At 23.1% G+C, this 18539-nt stretch overlaps 2 protein-coding genes and 1 long non-coding RNA gene across 3 annotated transcripts; 1 reads left to right on the top strand and 2 right to left on the bottom strand.

Moving 5' to 3' along the window:
- Positions 1-3119: 3119 nt before the first annotated feature.
- LOC135145330 (uncharacterized) lies at positions 3120-3960 on the top strand. The gene is made up of 4 exons (XR_010283417.1): positions 3120-3206; positions 3253-3379; positions 3767-3845; positions 3902-3960. It is a non-coding gene; the product is annotated as an uncharacterized LOC135145330 (long non-coding RNA).
- A 258-nt stretch (positions 3961-4218) lies between these two features.
- Positions 4219-11403, bottom strand: LOC135145365 (G2/mitotic-specific cyclin-B-like). Its single transcript, XM_064077473.1, has 13 exons — positions 11274-11403; positions 11034-11127; positions 10883-10976; positions 10102-10146; positions 9928-10001; positions 9437-9503; positions 9261-9382; positions 8692-8808; positions 8474-8638; positions 7925-8033; positions 4638-4786; positions 4447-4571; positions 4219-4328 (listed from the first exon to the last, which is right to left on the bottom strand). Exons 2-13 carry the CDS (start codon positions 11049-11051, stop codon positions 4259-4261), a joined length of 1155 nt encoding a protein of 384 aa, XP_063933543.1. The 5' UTR covers positions 11052-11127; positions 11274-11403; the 3' UTR covers positions 4219-4258.
- Positions 11404-13944: 2541 nt separating this feature from the next.
- LOC135145341 (stromal cell-derived factor 2-like protein 1) lies at positions 13945-17173 on the bottom strand. The gene is made up of 7 exons (XM_064077448.1): positions 17076-17173; positions 16911-17017; positions 16770-16851; positions 16540-16686; positions 16283-16332; positions 16011-16097; positions 13945-14052 (listed from the first exon to the last, which is right to left on the bottom strand). Exons 1-7 carry the CDS (start codon positions 17128-17130, stop codon positions 13945-13947), a joined length of 636 nt encoding a protein of 211 aa, XP_063933518.1. The 5' UTR covers positions 17131-17173.
- Positions 17174-18539: the final 1366 nt, after the last annotated feature.

Raw genomic sequence — 18539 nt, 5'->3', positions numbered from 1 at the left:
TAATAATAATAATAATAGTTATAAGAAAGTTTTTATAAAATATATAATAATAAGTAAAAGTTTCAAAGTTTATAGTAAAAGTTCCAGATAATAATAATAATTATTTCTTACTGGAAATGAGCCGCAAGAAATACACTAAATTTTTTTAATTTTTAATATCAAATATTATTTTCTACGTAAAACTGGAGCAGATTTATGCAAATCCATTATTATTTATCCGAATATATTATTTTTTCAATATAATATATATATTCTTATTTTTATATAAATATTATTATTACTGGAGCATATTTATATAAATATTTATTATTTATACAATATTTTACTGAAAAATAAGGAATACTGTTTCTATTTATGTTTATATTTATATAAATTTCACAATTTTATGCACGGAAAAACATATTATTACTTATTATTATACAATATTATACGAAAAAGAAAAAATTATATGTTCTATATTAATATTTTTAATGTTCAAAATATTATATTCTACGGAAACTGGAGCATATTTTTATGAATTAGTATTATATATAAATAAAGAATAATATTTATTATTACTTACATATATAATTACTCTTTTTTTTTTTAAAAAAAAATTATCTCTAATGAAAATTGGAGCTTATTCATCCAGTTTTATATAATTTATACGATATTGTACTGAAAAATAAAATTAATGGTATTATCTTTTTATATATACATATAAAAGATATATTTCGTTATTGATGTTATTTATTACCTGAAACAATATATAAATGTTTTAGTATAACAATATAATTCGTCAATCTTGATTCTAATTGACTGGTACTGTTTCGAATAAGCAGTTGCTTAGAAGCAAAATCATCCTTTAAGAACAAGCATAACTGTAAAATTGGTTAAAGTAGTTTTCTTGGGCGCCACGTGGCTGCATGTTAATTAAAGTCTATGAATCTTTTTTTTTTAAGTTTTACTTTTTACTATTTTTTTGTAAATTTTTAGTATTAATAATAAAAATTTTATGTTAATTTTTTTCTAAAAGCAAACTTTCTATAGAACTTTACTAAATTTATATTATTTCTTTAGTCATATAATTTCCTACAAAAAAGATTTCTGTTCTACTTTGAAGAAATAATAGTAATTAATACGTTTATTTCGATAATTAGATAATTTTTTAAAGTTTTTAATATGTATGGAAAAATATGAAAGTGAGGCGAAGTTTTTCTTTGTTTTTTCAGTGAAAGAAAATTAAGTCACTCTTAAATATAAAAGTATTGAGATAATAAAAATATTAGGGTCATTATTCCACTAGATATAAGGCATAATATTTGGGGTTTTCTCATTTTTTAATAGTTAAAGTTTTAGTACGTATAAAGGCAAAAGGAAGTATTAAATATTTTCTTTAAGGCCGCTTAAGAAATTGGTAAAAATATTAAACATCTTTTTTTCAATAAAAATAATTGTTAAATATGCCTAAGAAATATGAAAACAATATTAAGGATAAGTTTTTCTCTCGATTTCCAGCGTAAGTATATAATAAAAACGTTTTAAAAAAGCATTATAACTTTGAAAAAGGCTAAGACCTGGAAGGAATTCGTCTTTTTTTCCTAAGAGCTTTAAAGAGTTATAACAAACTGTATTTCAGCAATTTTTCTTTTACTTCTACAGCGCATTTACTTTTATCGTTGACTTTTATTTATCGCATCCAGCAAAAGTGCAGCTTCTTTCTCATTTAAGAATTTGCCACTCTTCTTTTAGTATTAAAGAGTTATAAGTAACTGTACTTCGACCGATCTTTATTTGCTCTCACAGAAAATTCACATTTTACTTAGCGTTTTACTTATAAATGACTTTGCCAAAAAGAAATACGTCACGTTTTCTCTGTTAGGAAACTGTTAGTTATAAGCAAATCCTAAATCAGTTAATCTTTTTTTTAAATTTTAAACAAATTTACGTTTAATTTTGCCTTTAACTTGTAAGATAGCGACTCTTATGTAAAAAGGCAAGAAAAAGTGTAACGTCTTTCTTTGTTAAGCAATTTCTTACTTAACTTGACAGGACTGAAGGGTATTGTGAGAAATATATTGGGCTAAATTTTTCTTATACGCTCCGGATTCTTTTAAAAATCAATAAAAGAATAATAATTATTTTATGTTATAAAAAAATCTTTGTTAATACTAAATACTTTAAAAGTGAATATTTTCTGCTTGAAAAAAGTAATAACAAAATATAACGCCTAAAAGAATTATAACTGCTGCTCTACTATAAAACTTTATTGTATTATTCGCTTTATTATTTTTTTTAAACTTTGCTTTCTTTCTTTTTACAAATATAAAAATTTAAGTTGCCCTGAAAAAATTGACTGCCACTCCAATTAAAAAATTTTCCAAAATTATTTTTCGCTTTAAATTATTTTCATACCGTTTTTTTTTAGATCTTTTTTAATTTACTATTAATTTTTTTACAAGTTCACACGCCTTTTTTTAACAAATCCTTTTATTTACTAACCAAATTTTACAAAGAAAAAGTCTGCATACTAAATATTAATTTTTGTTATAGCTAAGCTTTTATCAAAAAATCGTATAGTAAAGTCTCTAGCAACTGTAAAGATATTTGAAATTTATTTTTTTTCTTAAATTTATTCTAGAAGACGAAAAATGTCAGTATTCATTTCCTTTCTTCCCTAAATTTTTCGTATAGTAACAATATTAAATTTTATTTTTAAATAATTTTAAGCAAAAAAAGTATTTATAGTTAAGTTTTAAAAGTTTTATTTTTCTTTATTTAAAAATTTTTATATCCATTTTCTAACACTTTCTTGTTATTCTCCTTTTGATTTAATTTTTTAAGAGAATTGCTAAGAATGATGAACTCAAGTTTATTAGTGATATGAGTTTGTTAGGAATTTATCTATCTTTTGGATGGCCCTTCAACGAGGTTTTTTTAATTTTTAATAAATATTATATTACAATTTAAATTTTTTTATCCAAAGTTTACTATTATTTATATTCTTCACAATCTTTGGTAAATATTATATATTTTTACTTTTTCTCTTATATAAAGGAATGTTTATTGTATTTTTTATTGCTTTTCCTATGAAAATAGGCCATTTCTCACGCACAAACCTTGATGCAAAACAATCACTGTATCAATTCTTCGCTCTATAACGCTATTGATATATACTATAAAAGTATATACGAAGCGCTCGTTCTGCAGCAGAAAAACCCTCCAAAGTATATTATAGATACATTATTATTATTATTTCTATAATATTTATAGAGAGCGACTCGTCCGACTTTACTCAAAAACTAATGAAGATTTTTTTTCTACCAAACTCATGATTCAAAGTTTGTTTGCGTTATGCAGGCTCTATATATATTCAGAAGGCTTTACGGAACGAACAAACGTATAAAAAAAATATTTTATACAATTTTTAAAGCGAGTGCTGATTCTATACTACTTTTCTTATATAAATAGAATTTATTATTATAACTAATTAAAAATGTTTAGTTTCCTATACTTATATTCTTTTTACTCATTCAATTTATTAAAAGTAAAAATTAAAAACATTTACTTATTACATTCATATACAGAATTGCTTTCTTATTTTTTTATAAAAGTGGATTTATATAATAATCTCTGTTTACATATGTTTAATACATATAAATATTTATTTTAAGGGATCAAGATTTTTTACTTCAACATATGTATATATTCTATGCTTTATAAACTTATTTTTTCATATATATTTACTTCTTTATACCAAATAATTATAATATAATATTTTTTTTAGGAATTTATAAAATCTGCATTATTGAAGTCGGTCGCCGTAAAGGATCTTCCTTTGAGTGTTTCTCTTTATAAACTGCAAAGTCTACTTATAGTTATTATTTATATTATTGTTTCATATATAACTAAACTTTTTTAGACATTAAAAATATAAACATTGAAAATGCCGATAACCTTCATAAAAACGAACTTAAGAACGTTTTGGAAAATCCTTTACACTATAAAATTTTGAAGGTTTTTTATAACTACTTTTTTACCTTTTTAAAAAAATTTTATTTTTTATTACAATAAAAAGTGGGAAGTTGAGGATTTTTTTACGTCAAGCTGAAAAGATTTATTACTTTTTTATTCTAAATTATAAAAGCAATCAAAATAATAATTATAACTTTATTACAAATTTAATATAATGTAGAGCTACCAATGAGGTTAATAATAAAATTTACAGTCATTTTTTAGAGCAATCGCTTTGCAAATTTACATTTTTTTTTAATTTTTTTTAGTTAACATAACGAACATTTGCAATTTGAGAGTCCGCCAAATGGCTAACATTATGAAACCGTCCAGAACTTTTATAAATATAATAAAATATAAAAAATACTTATAAGAAATATAAATATAAATTTATATTAAAATTTATAGAGAAAAAATATATTACTATAGAAAAATTATCAGATATAAAAGTACCCGTATTTTTTATGAATCGCTTTGAACTGAGACTTCTTCGCATCTTTAGCCAATGCAAAGAGTTCATGAACGCAATCATTCAAACTTTCTTCTGAATGTTTCGTGTAATACTCAATTGTTGGGCTCTAAAATTTAAAAATTCATTATTTTCTTGTAACCACAAAATTTTACCGCGAAAAAATATTTTTTACCCAACCGCCAGAGTGGAGCATCATTCGTGCCAAACAAAGAGCCGATGCGGCTATCATTGAAGGCAAGAAACGTAGTGAATCAGTGTAGGGTAGCGTCAATTCCATTAAGTATTTGGCCATCGTGTGAGTTAGAGGATCAGCATCCGCCACTAATAGTAGAATATTAATAATAATAAGTATGTTTAAATTATATTGATTTATAACTATAGAAATAACGAAAATGCTCAAAATGATAAAATAATTATGAAAATTTATAAATTAATAACCATTATATATACGTTCAAACTTTTATATATAGTAATAATAATGTAATAATTTATAATAATTTTTAAAATTTTTTATATTTGAAGGTAAAAAGTTTAATTGACTTTAAGAATATTGATAAATACTCTGAAATTTTACAATATTTTTATACTAAATAATAATACACGCGTTTAAATTTTATTTAAAATAATAATGAAAACGTATATAAATTTATACTAACAATAAATACGTTCTTATATTTATATAATATAATAATAAAAATGTTTAAAGTTCTACTAGTAATAATAATGCGTTTAAATATTTATAAAAAGTAATAATAGTTAAAAAGTTTAAATTTCTAGCAATAATTATGAAAATATTTAAATATCTATCACTAATAATGATGCATACGTTTAATTTATCATATTGAATTATAATAACGAAAACGATTAAACGAACATTAACAGTAATAATACAGAAAATACTACAATTATATCAGTAATAATAAGAATAAGAATAAAAATAAGTACGTTTAGATTTTTAATATAATAATTAAAACTATAATATTAATGTTCCTATATGTATGTATAATAAAACAGATAACAAAAACGTTAATTTTCATATAATGATAATGATAATTAACTTTCGTTTTCAAATAATAATAACTATAAATAAAAAATATATTTAAACAGCTCAAATTTTATTTATAAAAAAAAGGTGGCAAAACGAATTATTAATATTAAATATAATAATAGTGAGTCATTAAAATGTATAAATTTTTTTTTAAATATAATAAAAAAATGATTAAATGTTTAATTTCATATGAATAATAAATAAAAAATTTTGCTAAACGGCTCAAACTAATTAAACAAATATAACGATAATAATATGATATATCTAATTTATATATAATAAAACTATCGTAAATAAAATATGGTTGAAATTTTTATTTATAATAACGATAATAATAACTATTAAGAATAAAATAATTAGGAGAGTAGTAATAATATATATATACAATAAATAAAAAATATATATTTTAGTACAAACTTTCATACAACAATAACAATACTATTTAAAATTTTGTGAATAATAACTATAATAAATAAAAATATATTTAAAATGTTCAAAAATTATTTATAATAAAAAATGTAATAAGATTTATTCACGATAATATTAGTAATAGTAGCAGAAATAGTAAAAAAAAAAAGTGTAAATTTTAAAAAATGTTTAAATTTATATAATAATAAATAATAAATATCTTTGCATTGTTCAGGTTTTACTTATAATAATAACGATAATAATAAGAAAAATTAAATTAAATATTAATAATACTAAAAGTAATAGTAAAAAAAAATCTTTAATTTAAATTATGATATAAAAAAAATTAAATATTTAAATTTATATATATAAAAACGCTAATAATATAATTTAATATATCCGAATTTTATTTATAATAAATAATATAACTGAATTGTTCAAGTCTTAATATATAATAATAACAAATAAAAATAATAAAATATTTCTTTAATTTTAAACTTTTATATATAATAACAATTAGAGTATATATATTTATATAAATGATAACAATAGTAATTATAACATTTTGATGGTAAATACATTTAAAAAAATTATTAATAATCTTCATATTTATATAAATAGACATGATAATGAATATACATATATATAATAAATATATATTAGTTACTTGAATTTTTAAGATATAATAAGTATCTTTAATTTTATAAATAATAAAAATGTTTAAATTTTTATATAATAACAAAGTGATAATAATATATAAATAATAATAGCTTCACTAATCAAATAAAAATAATTTATAAAGTAATAAAAAATATAAGTAGGTTATATTAAAAAGCAAATCATATAATAATAGTATAACAAAAAAAATAAATATTAATAAGTTAAAAAATATAGTGTAGCAATAATAATATAACTTTTATATGATATTAAAAAAATTGATACAAACAGCAAATAATAAAACTATCTTAATTATATTTTTATTACTTAAAAAAGTTTGTTAAACATAATATCATAAAAGAAAAAAAACTTTTAAATATTTAAAATTATTCAATAATAATTTCCTATAAACAAAAATGAAAATATAACTAAAGATGATTTATTTATTGTTTAAAAAAAGTAAATACTAAAAATTACTAATAATAATAAATTTATGAAAGAAAATATAATTGTTAATATAATTAATAATAATTATTGTATTAATTAATTTTTTTTTATTAAAATAAAACTTTAAAAATAACTAGTTAAGAAAAAAAAAGCAGATGTACAACAATAATTATAATAAAAAATAAGAAATCTTGAAAAAAATTTTAATTATTGCTAAGAAAATGATACATATAATTATAAAGATAAAGTGTATATATAAACTTTAAATTATTTACTTATAAAAAAGTTATTATTATAAATATAATTATAAGTAAAGAGTATAAAAACAAAAACTTTAATTATTATTTATAAAAAAAATTTTTTTTTAAGTAAATTTTTTCACATCATTATTAAGTATAAAAAAATTATATTTTTCAAATTATATATCGGTAAAAAGTTAAAATTATAATATAATTATTACTGAGAATAAAAAAATTATTATTAATAAAAGTATACATAAAACTATGAGATTATTAATTAATAATAAATATATAGCTTCTCGTAGAAGAAAAATAAACTTAGAAAGATTATTTTAATGTATGTAAAAAAAGTAGACAAAATAATAACTTTAATTATTATTAGAACTTTTAAATTTTATATTTTTACTAAGAAAAAGTAAATCTTAAAAATATATATAATTATTTGAAAAATTATTTACTGTTAATAAAAAGGGTAAATACTTTAAATAATAAATTTCGTTATCAACTAAGTTTTTCTTAATAATATAAAAAACTTGACACTTTTTTATAAAAAAATACGATAACATCAGATAAAAAATGATAAAAAATAAACAAAAAATCGATAAACTATAAAAATTTTATTAATTAGTTATAAAAATTTTACAGATTAAATCGTTCAACCTTTTGAAGCTCTTCGTAGAAAATGAAGCGGATACGCTGTAGCAATTTGAAAGTTTAAAGTGTTCAAAATAGTTCTTTCCATTTCGAGAATTTGGTTCCGTGTGTAGGCCTTAAAAGGGAAGAACGGTCCCAGAATAAATAATGTTCGGGTAATCGGGTCAAGCAAATAAAAGTGAACTACAATTTAGTTAATTACAATAAAGCGTGGCAGAAATAACTACGCGGTCCAAAATAAATTAAAAGTTTACACCAGCAAAAAAATAAAGTCATTTAATTTAGTACACAGCGGAAAGTTTAATCTTAATCTTATTTGAAGCCAACTAATTCTATGGCTTAATTTGGTTCTCATTTCATTATATTATATAAAAAAGTGATTACTACGAGGGGTCACATTTTTCACGCCCAAAATTATCAATTAAGTTATACGTATAAATAAAATATAATAATTTTCTTATTATACATATAACTTGTTAACAATTTTCTTGTTTTAAGTGAAGAGTTTACTAATAGAATTGGTTTTTAGCAGAAGATTATAAATAAGTATAATACGTCATCCGTAATATAAACAAAATCGTTCACTTCCGGAGCGTAAATCTCTTCAAACTTTGAGCCAATCAGCATGGCTGTAACGCCCACCAGTTGTAGCTTATCACGTGTTATAATAGTCAAACTTAAAAAACGGTCGATAATTGAAACCGTCAAATATAAAGTTTCCTTTTATGGAAAGCATTCACTAAAAAAAAAGAGTATAAAAAGAAAAAACATACTTGAGTCAACTTGAAACGTAAGTGGACATCAATCAGCCAATCAATAAGTATAGCTCGCATTTTAGGGGAAATATCGGTTTGCTTTTTCATATATTCGTGGGAGACTGCATGTTTGCGCTAGACAAAAAAATAACTTATTCGGAAAATAGTATTATAATAAATAAAAATAAGAGTAAATGTTATAAAAATAAAAAATGTATAATATTTTTTAGAATATAAAAAATAGTAACAATTATTATTTCATTAAAATGGTAGCAGTTAGAAAATATTCCATAGCAAAAGAACAGAGCTTTAATTATATTTATTAGTTTATAATAATTATTATAAAAGTTAGAATACTATTATAACTAGTAATAATAACAAAATATAGTTATCAAAAATATAAAAATAAGTGATAATACTTTAAAATAATTATAAACAAATAAAAGTAATCTCATAATAACTTAACTGTTATATAATGTAAAAATAACAATAAATTAAATGAATTATATAGTATAGTAATAAGAGTAATAGATATAATATTATGAACGAAAAAAATAATAGATTAATTTATTTTTATTAGTATTCACCTGAACTACATGCAAATAGTCGTATATGAGCGGAGCATACTCAGCGCAAAATTCCGGAAAGTCTTTATCGAGTTTGTCAATGTTAATAATATTAAATTGTTCATCTTTTGGGCGCTTCTCATCTGTTGGGGAAAATGAAAAAATTAAAAAATAAAGTTATTGGATAATAATATAACCATCAACTTCCATTGGATCAAACGCTCCTTTGCTTTCAAAGTGATTGGACAAAATGTCTTTTTTCAGCTTATTATATATGTCAAATTATTTAGTAGACTTATTAATCCTCATTTCTATTGGCTTTTTAGACTTATTATAAATTTTTAAAAAAAGGTTTTTCATATAACAAAAATAATCCAATCATGCTTGTATGATTAATTATTAACCAATTAGATTTCTCAAATTTTTAAAATATTTTATTCTAAAAAAATTAATAAAATCGACTAAAGAAACTGTTAAGAATTTTAGTTAAATTTAGTACAAAAAGTGCACCATTGAGCTTCTATTAAAAAGTGAGCACATAATTTTAATGAAAAAATACCTACACAACGAAATTCACTTAATTTTTTTTAAAAAAAATACAAATATACGCACCAATAGGCTTCTTTGAATTTGCTTATCTTAAATGAAAAATATCGAGCATAAATATTTTTACAAAATGTATAAATACGTTTTCGTGGTCTTTAGTAAAACATAAATCATATACTGAAGCTCCTTTTTCCTTGGTATTTTGCTTCTCTGAAACTTTATATTATTATTATTAATACTATTACTTTTATTATTTATTAATTTGTTTATTTTATTTTTACTATTATTAGTATTATTACGTAAGTATTAGACATACCCACTGGGAGTTGATAGAGGTTACTCACATCCCGAAGCCCAGTTCCTTATAATAATTATAATAATATTATTAATTTTTTTTACCGTTAGAAAGTTTATTATGTTAAACTCTTTCTAAATCTTTTCTTCGATATTTATAAAAAAAAGTCCATTTTGTTATATTAAGCAAATCACTTACATGCGCAATAATAACAAAACAAAAAGATAAAATAAAATAATTATAAAAAAAATTATTGCTACGAATCTTTTTATATATATTTTTTGTAAAGACTAATTTTTTATTTACCTTAGATATTAATAATATTTGTATTTAGTTTTAAATTTATTGTTCTTTTTATTATTACTATTCATGTTTTTTCTGTTCAATACTCTAAAAAAAATAGTAATTATTATAGTAATAATTTTATATATAAACTAATAATAAAAATAAATTAAAAAGACTATTATATTCAAATTTACTAAACAAAATTTTGTTTTAAATGAAATCTTTTCTTAAATACTTTTTTTTGTAAAAATTACTAAAATATTATCTTTTACTTGTATATATTAATTAAATTAATAGACTTTATTTAAAATCAATTTTTTCAAAAGAAAAAATAATTAATGCACGACTGAAGTTTTTTTGCGCACTAAAAAAAACTTATTATTTTATTAATTCAATTAATATAAATAATTTAAGTAAATATTATTCATTTTTAGTAAACCAATAAAGAATTTGTATAATTAAAAAGTTTTTTTAAGCATAACTACTCTTATTACTATTATTATTATCTTAAGAATACCGGTGGTGAGGCCAGCTCGTTTATACGCCTTAGTATTTTGAGAAATTTCAAGATCGTCCACTTTCCCCGCTGGGAGAGCGGGATCCTTAAAAATCTAAAACGAGTAAAAATACCGAAAAGTTTTTTTTTTCCTTTTTACAGTGTTTTTAACCTGAGAATGGGAAATCATGTGTATAGAATAGTTTAAATATCTCCCAAGGCAAATTTAGAGCGGAAGTGTAAGTTTCGGCAAAAAAATTACAAGACTAATATAAAAAGGTACAAATATATTTATTAGATTAATTTAAAAACATCATTAAACTCTATTAAAAAAATTAAATCTCTAGCCAAAAAAACATAACAATTAAGAAATATACAGAAGAAAACTTTTGCTGATAGTAAAAAAACTTACGTCTACAGAAAAAACTTTGGAGAAACTGTATATGACCAAATAATAATAGTTACTTTACACTATGCAAATGCATTAATAAAATGAAAAACAAAAGGAAAGAAGTTAAAAAGTAAATAAAAAGGGCAAGGGGGGGGCCTGAGGAAAAAATGTAATAGAAGCACCGCACATAATTTATATTCGATACAAATGCTTTCAGGGAAGAGGGCGGTTTACTTTTAAAATGTTTTTTGCTGCAATTCGCATGAATCTTAAAAATTTTTGGCATTATTAATAAGAAAAATTGCCGACTTAGCGTTAAGGTCGGAAGTGTGTCAAGTTTTAGCACAACTTGATGTTTTTTTTGGCATCAAGCAGTAAAAGGGCTATAGTTATATTTATATATCCTTCAGTTCTTTTTTTTGTAATTACTTATTAAAAAAGAATTTTATTGTTAAAGTGGTACTATTAAAAAAAAACTTCTTTTTAGCTCTTAAAATAAATTTACTTAGCAAGTCACAATTGTAAAACCATATATTGTGCCTTAAAATTAAAAAAAAAAGATTTATTTACGATGATTTTAAAAATAGTTGACTTCTCTATTTAATAGGACTATATTTAATTAAAGATATTTGGCTCAACCGTAAAAACTATACTGTTTACGTAAGTATAATAGGTAACAACTACTACATTACAACCAACACCTTTCTTGCTTTACTTTTAGAAATAAAAAAAAATAAATAAGTCCTACCTTAAATTAAACAAATCCCAAATTTAAAAACCAGCCGTTTAGACGCCACATACGTTTAAAAAAAAAAAATTTCAACTGCCCGGAATTTGAAAAAAAAAGCCCGAGTGCTTGAACTTTAAGTTTGAAGGCTGCAGTATTGATTTCTTCTTCCTTTTATGGATGTTAATTGGAACGGCGGTAAAATTATATGTTTTTCGCATATTAAATTAGTTATAAATGAAACTTATTATTAAAGTTGATTGGCTAGTTAAAAAAGTTTCCTAAATAGATATAGTAAATTGTGGAACAGAAAAAAGGCAGAGCTACAAAGAAGGGGTGCACGTTTTCCGTGCGAAAGCTAATTTTTTCGTGGCAATCACTCAAAGCAAACAGTTCCGCGCTAATGGTCGCCCTGTTCTTATATTATAAATGATAGCTAAGTTCTAAATATTAAAAGTTATTTACTATTTACTCTTCTTCATTTCGGAGATATTTAACTTTTAGATTAACGGTGTCACAAGTATTTAAAATCTTTGTTCTTAAATAGCCTGTGTCTCTTCTGTACACAACAGTTTTTGCTCTGCTTTATACAGTAAAGCTATTGTTATTTAAGTTTCATTTACCCTGAAACCTGCACTTTCCTTTAATCGTGCATTAAAAATAGTTTTCTTTAGCGTCTTGTGTTTGAAATTAATGCATATCAGGCTTATTTTTACACAACTAAAAAAGTATTTCAAAAAAAAAAAGAACTTAAAACAAATTTTATAGTAGTATGGTTAATATTGTTCTCCCACAATACCTTTGAATTTAAGTATTTTAATATTATACAACTGCGTAGTTGTATAAATTAGTTGCAATTATTTCCGTTAAAATCATGCAGAATTTATATTGGGATTTAGAGTCAAATAAGGAATAACTTGTCTATCTAGAAAGTAAAATTTACTCAAGATGTAGATGGCGACACTCATTGAATATCTTCTGTAACAAAATTAAGTGGAAAGGTTGCTGAACACTTTAAAATTGTTTTCTCTGAGCTTATTATTATATAGAAGATAATATATAAGCAATAACTGGTTATTTACTAAAAAATTATTTCGAAACATGTTAAGTTTCAATTATTTCAAATTATATTTTTTTCTAGTCTAAAGAATTTTCCAAATAAAAAAAATTCAATATTATAAGTTTTTTAGTAGGTCATTTAATAGCGGATAATTAAATTTTTTTCTGTTAGGCAAAGATTCGAAAAAATTACTTTTCATTAATTAATTATAGATTTAGAATAAAAACCTTTCCGGAAAGAAATTACTAAATAATATGCTGAGTTTTTATTTAAAGGTTTACTAAAGTTCAAGTAAAGTATTAACTACGTTGCTCCTTTCTAAAGTTTTTATGTGTTAAATTTAGCTATAAATTTTTTAAAAACTTCTCAGTCTCAAAAGCAAACTTGTTTAAATTTTCCTCTTTTAATATAATCTCATTTACTCTATGAAAACTCAGTTAAAAGAGTTTGGAATTTAGAGATGGGAAAGTAGAAGAAACAAAAAAAAAAAAAATTAATAAGTCATATATTCGAAAAAATTATTTTTCTATAAAATTTAGAATATAATTAAAGTTCTTCAATACATATTAAATAATGGCTTCAGTACTTCTATTGGTATATTTAAACTAAAGGTAACTTTTACTCAATTTACAAACAACAACTTTATATATAAAATATAAATGTACTCTAATAATGCTTGTTTGTCTCCACCAAAAAAAAAATTATAATCGTAATAAATTCAACTGGTTTTCAAAAACATTTTGAAAAAAAATTTAAATTTAAAAACTTTTTACATACTGTAGATAAAGCAGGTCTAAAAAATGTAATTTAAATTAAAAAAATTGAAGCTATTACAAAGAATGGAAACGAAAAAAATTATTCAGCAAGGGCGAAGTTCTACTTTTATTAAATATTTAGTTTTTTTTTTAAAGTTCATTGTGAATATAATACGCAGAAGCCTCTTCAGAGGAAAAGTAGACACCAAACCAGCTATGCCAATTGACCTCGAGATCATCTTCAAATTTACAGTGAACCTGAATGTACAAAAAAATAAATTTCTTACAAACCAAAATTTTTAATTCAACAATATAAAAATTATAATAAACGATATCACCAATATAAAATAAAATAATTAATATATTTTTTTATAAGATTAAAAATTACGCTCATGAAATAAGAAATTTTAATAAAAAATTCAATATCTAAAATTATCTAATACTGCGTAAAAAGCCTACATTATTTAAACTTCACTTAAAAATTTTTTTAGAGGCAAATAAAAGTATTTCAACAATTTATTAAATAATAGTGTAGCTGATAAAGTACAAGCAAAGAACTAAAAATTTATTAAAAACACCGGGAGAAAAACGGCGCTCTTTCCAAGCCGATCTCAACTTTTAAAGAAAACGATATAAACTCACTAATTTTTTTTAAGTCGTTTAATAATGCTATATATATTACTACCGTCCGCGGTCAAATGGTTAAAAATGATTAAAAAAATCTCTACAAAAAAGATCTTATATAAATTCAACAGTTGTGCGTTATTTAGCGATTTATAGCTTCAGAAATTTATAATTAATATACATATATATATATATATATATATATAACTTAACAATAAGCGATAATAAATCGGTTCGCACTATTTATAATGTTTGTAACAAAATATAAAGGTAAAGGGTCATCAAAGCGTTCGACAGTTAGCAAAAAAAAACTTAAAATTTTTCGGAAAAATTAGTTTATGTTAGCTTTATAAACCTGTAATTATAAGTATCACGCGCATTTTAATCATATATTTTAAGGACACTAGAAAAGTATTTAAAAAAAAAAGCTTTAGAAAATAAAGTAAAATTTTAATTATAAAGCTTGACTATTAACAAAATTGAGTGTGTAGAGATTGCTAATGTTTTATAAACTTAACTAAAAATTAAAGTACAGCACAATTTAGGTAATAAATTATATCCTTTCTAGAAATATTGTTACTATAGATATAGCGTTTATAAATTTACTTTTTTACTGACTACAATATTATTTTCTAAATTTTGTTATTAACTCTAAATACTTTCAAAACTATGAAAAAATTTGTTAATAGTTGATTTATATATGATTTTAATTTTGAAAAAAAAATACTTATTGTGATATTTTTCCATAATTTTGGATATCGTTATAAAATTAAAAAACTAGTCTTTACAATTCATAAAAATACTTACATATTACAGCGCCTTTATAAAAAAGACTGGAATTCTAGCTAGATTAAACTTATAAATAAATATAAAGTTCTTCAAGAAAATACTTCACCAAAATAAATAATATTACCAACAAAAAAGATATATAAATAGACCGACACGTACCAACTCCTGAGCAAGTAAGAACACTATTAATAATATAACTATAGTAGAGGCTAGTTAGTTAACTTTTCAAGTTTTCCCACAAGGTTTTGCCTATATACATACCTTAACAAAGAAGGTGCCAAAACTTAAATACTTGACAAATTATTAAGTAAAATTTTGTATGTGCCGCCCGATTTATAAATAAAAATGAGCTAATTCTTAACCTTAGACAAGTAAGAAAAACGTTAAAAAAAAGTAATGGCAGAAGGCCCCCTGAACTTCCTTACATCCAACGGCATGAAAAGGAGGGGAAAAAATCACCCAACAAAACTCAAGACAATAATACTGAAACTTTAAATATCTATATTAACAATTAAAAAGTTTAATTGGTTAAAAACTTTATTCGTAATTGGGTTCATCTCTATGTTTAAAGAATAGAATATCTCGATATTATTTATTATAAAGTTTAGCACTAGGCTAAGAGTTACTTTAGTGTATAAATATGAAAAATATTTTTTTTTTAATCCACAAAAAAAAATACTCTTATGAATACTCAGAAAAATATAAACAAAAACAAGAAGTATACAAAACCAAAAATAATGAACCTTTAGTAAGTATAAATAATTTTAATCTGCAAAGCACGAGTTGCTTGTATTAATAAAAACCTCATTCTGCCCTCGAACAACATCCATAGGAAAAGTGTAACGGCCACTACTTAGCAAAGCGCCAGTGTCCACATGTTTTAACTGGATCTATATAGTTATAATATAAATCTCAATGCAAATTCTTATAATATTTAAATAATAGATTATAATAACTAAATAACAAGTTAAGAAGTAATTTTTATATATTAAAAAGAATATAACATATCTAAAAGGTAGAATACGTACAAGTTAGTTGAAACTATATTTTAACTATATACAAAAAGTAAACATGCCGTTGATTCTCGTTTCCACGAGCCTTTGCACTTTATTTCCCAGTTATCACCTTTTAGTGGATAATAAAATATAATAAAATATAATATTTTATTAGAATCAATGAATTACAAACCTTTTTATTGTTTGTTAAACAAAAACTAAATAGTTTGATTAGGTAAATAAAAGTAGTATGATTTAGAAGAGGTAAAATTGCTAGCTATAATTAAAAAGCAGCTAAAAGATTTTGATAGCAAAAAATTAAAAATCAAAAGAACACCAGAATCGCCGTTTACATTTTCCTCTGATCCATAAGCGCTAACTTCTTGACGATGTGTTAAAGGGGATTTATGCCGATGACTGTGAAGAAACTTTTGAGTGTTGACGTGGAATAAACGAATGAGAGAATTACATTTTATTGGTTCACCTTTCATCCAAAAAGAAAAAGTTAAATTATAAACACTATAATCAACTTTACGTGAACGATAAAATATTAAAAAGTTTGTATACCTCTTCTACAAGTTTGATTATAAGCAGCTTGAACTTGCCAGTAACTATTAGGGTCGTCGTCACGAACGTTAGAGGTAACAGACTTGCATGAAAGGTAGTAAAATTTATTTTATTTTACTTTAATAATTGATAATGAAAAACCTGCTGGTGACTACCAGACCCATAAGTAACGGGATGCGAGTGAAGATTGTACTTAGTTTGATCATGCTTTAGCTTTATAATGCTCCCACAGGTTACATACTCGTAACCTTTAAAAATAATTTATTTCTAACAAAATTATGAGTATAAAATGCAAATGCAGATTACCTGATTCAAAAGAAATGGCTGATGAGGCCAAAAAAATAAACAGAAAAAGAAACATTGAGTTCAATATATTGACTTCCGAGGATTGATAATATTCTATTATGGTAAAATTTTTCAAAAGAAGTAATGAAAAGTCCGGATTGAGGAAGTACTTCAAACAATTGCAACTAGAACTCCTTAATATCAGTTTAACTATACTAAAGTTATACAGAGTCCTTATTGGAAATTAAGAGCACGCACTAGTTATTTAGCAGTATTACTACATTTTTTAACACAAATAATCATAATCAGCTCAAAATTTTGCAAGTATCCGTAATCATAACCAAGGGAAGTTTACGTTGTAGGGAGTGACATTTAATAAGAAATCATATAATCGACTAACACTTTTTATTTCGTAAATTAATATTTTGTTTTTCACAAATTTAACCAGTGATGTACTTAAATAATTAAGGTTGTTAATTGCTTAAAAAAATTAATAGTAGCTAGGTTAAAAGAAAATATTAGAACTATGCAAGTTGTACAAATTCTTGTAAAAAGGTGAAAGTTAGCAAATGCCAGGTAAGAAAAAAAAATTTTTCTAGTACAGCTGGCAAAGGGCATGTTAACAAAACAAGCTAATGTGCATGAAAAGGTGTCTGTCTACCAGTCTGCCTAAAGTATAGGTAGAAGTTGCGTTTTACTTATATATTACTGGTAAACCTATAAAAAAGCATCCATTATATTAAAACCTTCTATTTACCTGTCTTCCGAATAAACCGCGCAGCGGATCAGCGAGAAAAGCAAAAATAACCTCGACATCTGCTTCTATTTTTACTATATTTTTAGCACCGGTATGCTGGGTTCGGCCATATTCCTCTCCTCGTGGGGGGTTGAGAAATTAATGATTACTCCAGTATTTCTTCTGAGTTATATTGGCTGCCCCGAAAGACTGGGACACAGCGTAGAAAAAAGGAGCTCAATCTTCGGTTTTCGGGCCTGATGTGATGGAATAACGCCACCATTAAGAGGTGTGACCTTCACAATTAACTTCTAAAGAATAATTATTTAGGATCTTTAATGTGGTTATATCTCTTTTTCGTGAATTCATTTAACGTGATAGAAACTAAAAATGTTAAGATTAATTCGAAAATGACGTAAAAATATTGACATGATTGGTTGCATTAAACGCTGTTTAGTTGCTTCATTGAAAGGGACGCCGGTTCGCTCCTATTAAAATTAGTAAAACGCTTTCCGACAAATAAAAATTATTTCACCTTTTAGAAAAGAAGCCCTCACGATGGGTGTAAATTATAATATATATGTTTCCAAATAATAGATAAACCTAAAACTTGTATCAAAATTTTAAATAAAGAAATGTATAAAAGAAGTACACTAAAATTAAGAATGGCTTTATTGGCAAGTTTCGGGTAGTAGTATTTATACCTTTACAAAACATCCGAAACGCTTCCAAATGCACAATTAATTTAA

The sequence above is a fragment of the Zophobas morio genome, unplaced genomic scaffold (assembly GCF_036711695.1).
Source record: "Zophobas morio isolate AGI-343-1 ecotype UQ-CSIRO unplaced genomic scaffold, CSIRO_AGI_Zmor_V1 ptg000144l, whole genome shotgun sequence".
Lineage (NCBI taxonomy): Eukaryota > Metazoa > Arthropoda > Insecta > Coleoptera > Tenebrionidae > Zophobas > Zophobas morio.
This window is presented reverse-complemented; position numbering and strand designations above follow the sequence as displayed.

Bases quoted from the DNA above. Each gene is read 5' to 3' on its own strand.
- LOC135145365 (XM_064077473.1), bottom strand. The intron at 8,034-8,473 runs GTATTATACTTA...TTCCCTTTTAAG, and splicing joins TTGTTTATATTACGGATGAC to GCCTACACACGGAACCAAAT. The intron at 4,787-7,924 runs GTTGAACGATTT...TTCTACTATTAG, and splicing joins TCTACGAAGAGCTTCAAAAG to TGGCGGATGCTGATCCTCTA.
- LOC135145341 (XM_064077448.1), bottom strand. From the start codon at position 17,130: ATGTTTCTTTTTCTGTTTATTTTTTTGGCCTCATCAGCCATTTCTTTT. The intron at 17,018-17,075 runs GTAATCTGCATT...TTATTTTTAAAG, and splicing joins AGCCATTTCTTTTGAATCAG to GTTACGAGTATGTAACCTGT. The intron at 16,098-16,282 runs GCATGTTTACTT...ATAACTATATAG, and splicing joins CGTGGAAACGAGAATCAACG to ATCCAGTTAAAACATGTGGA.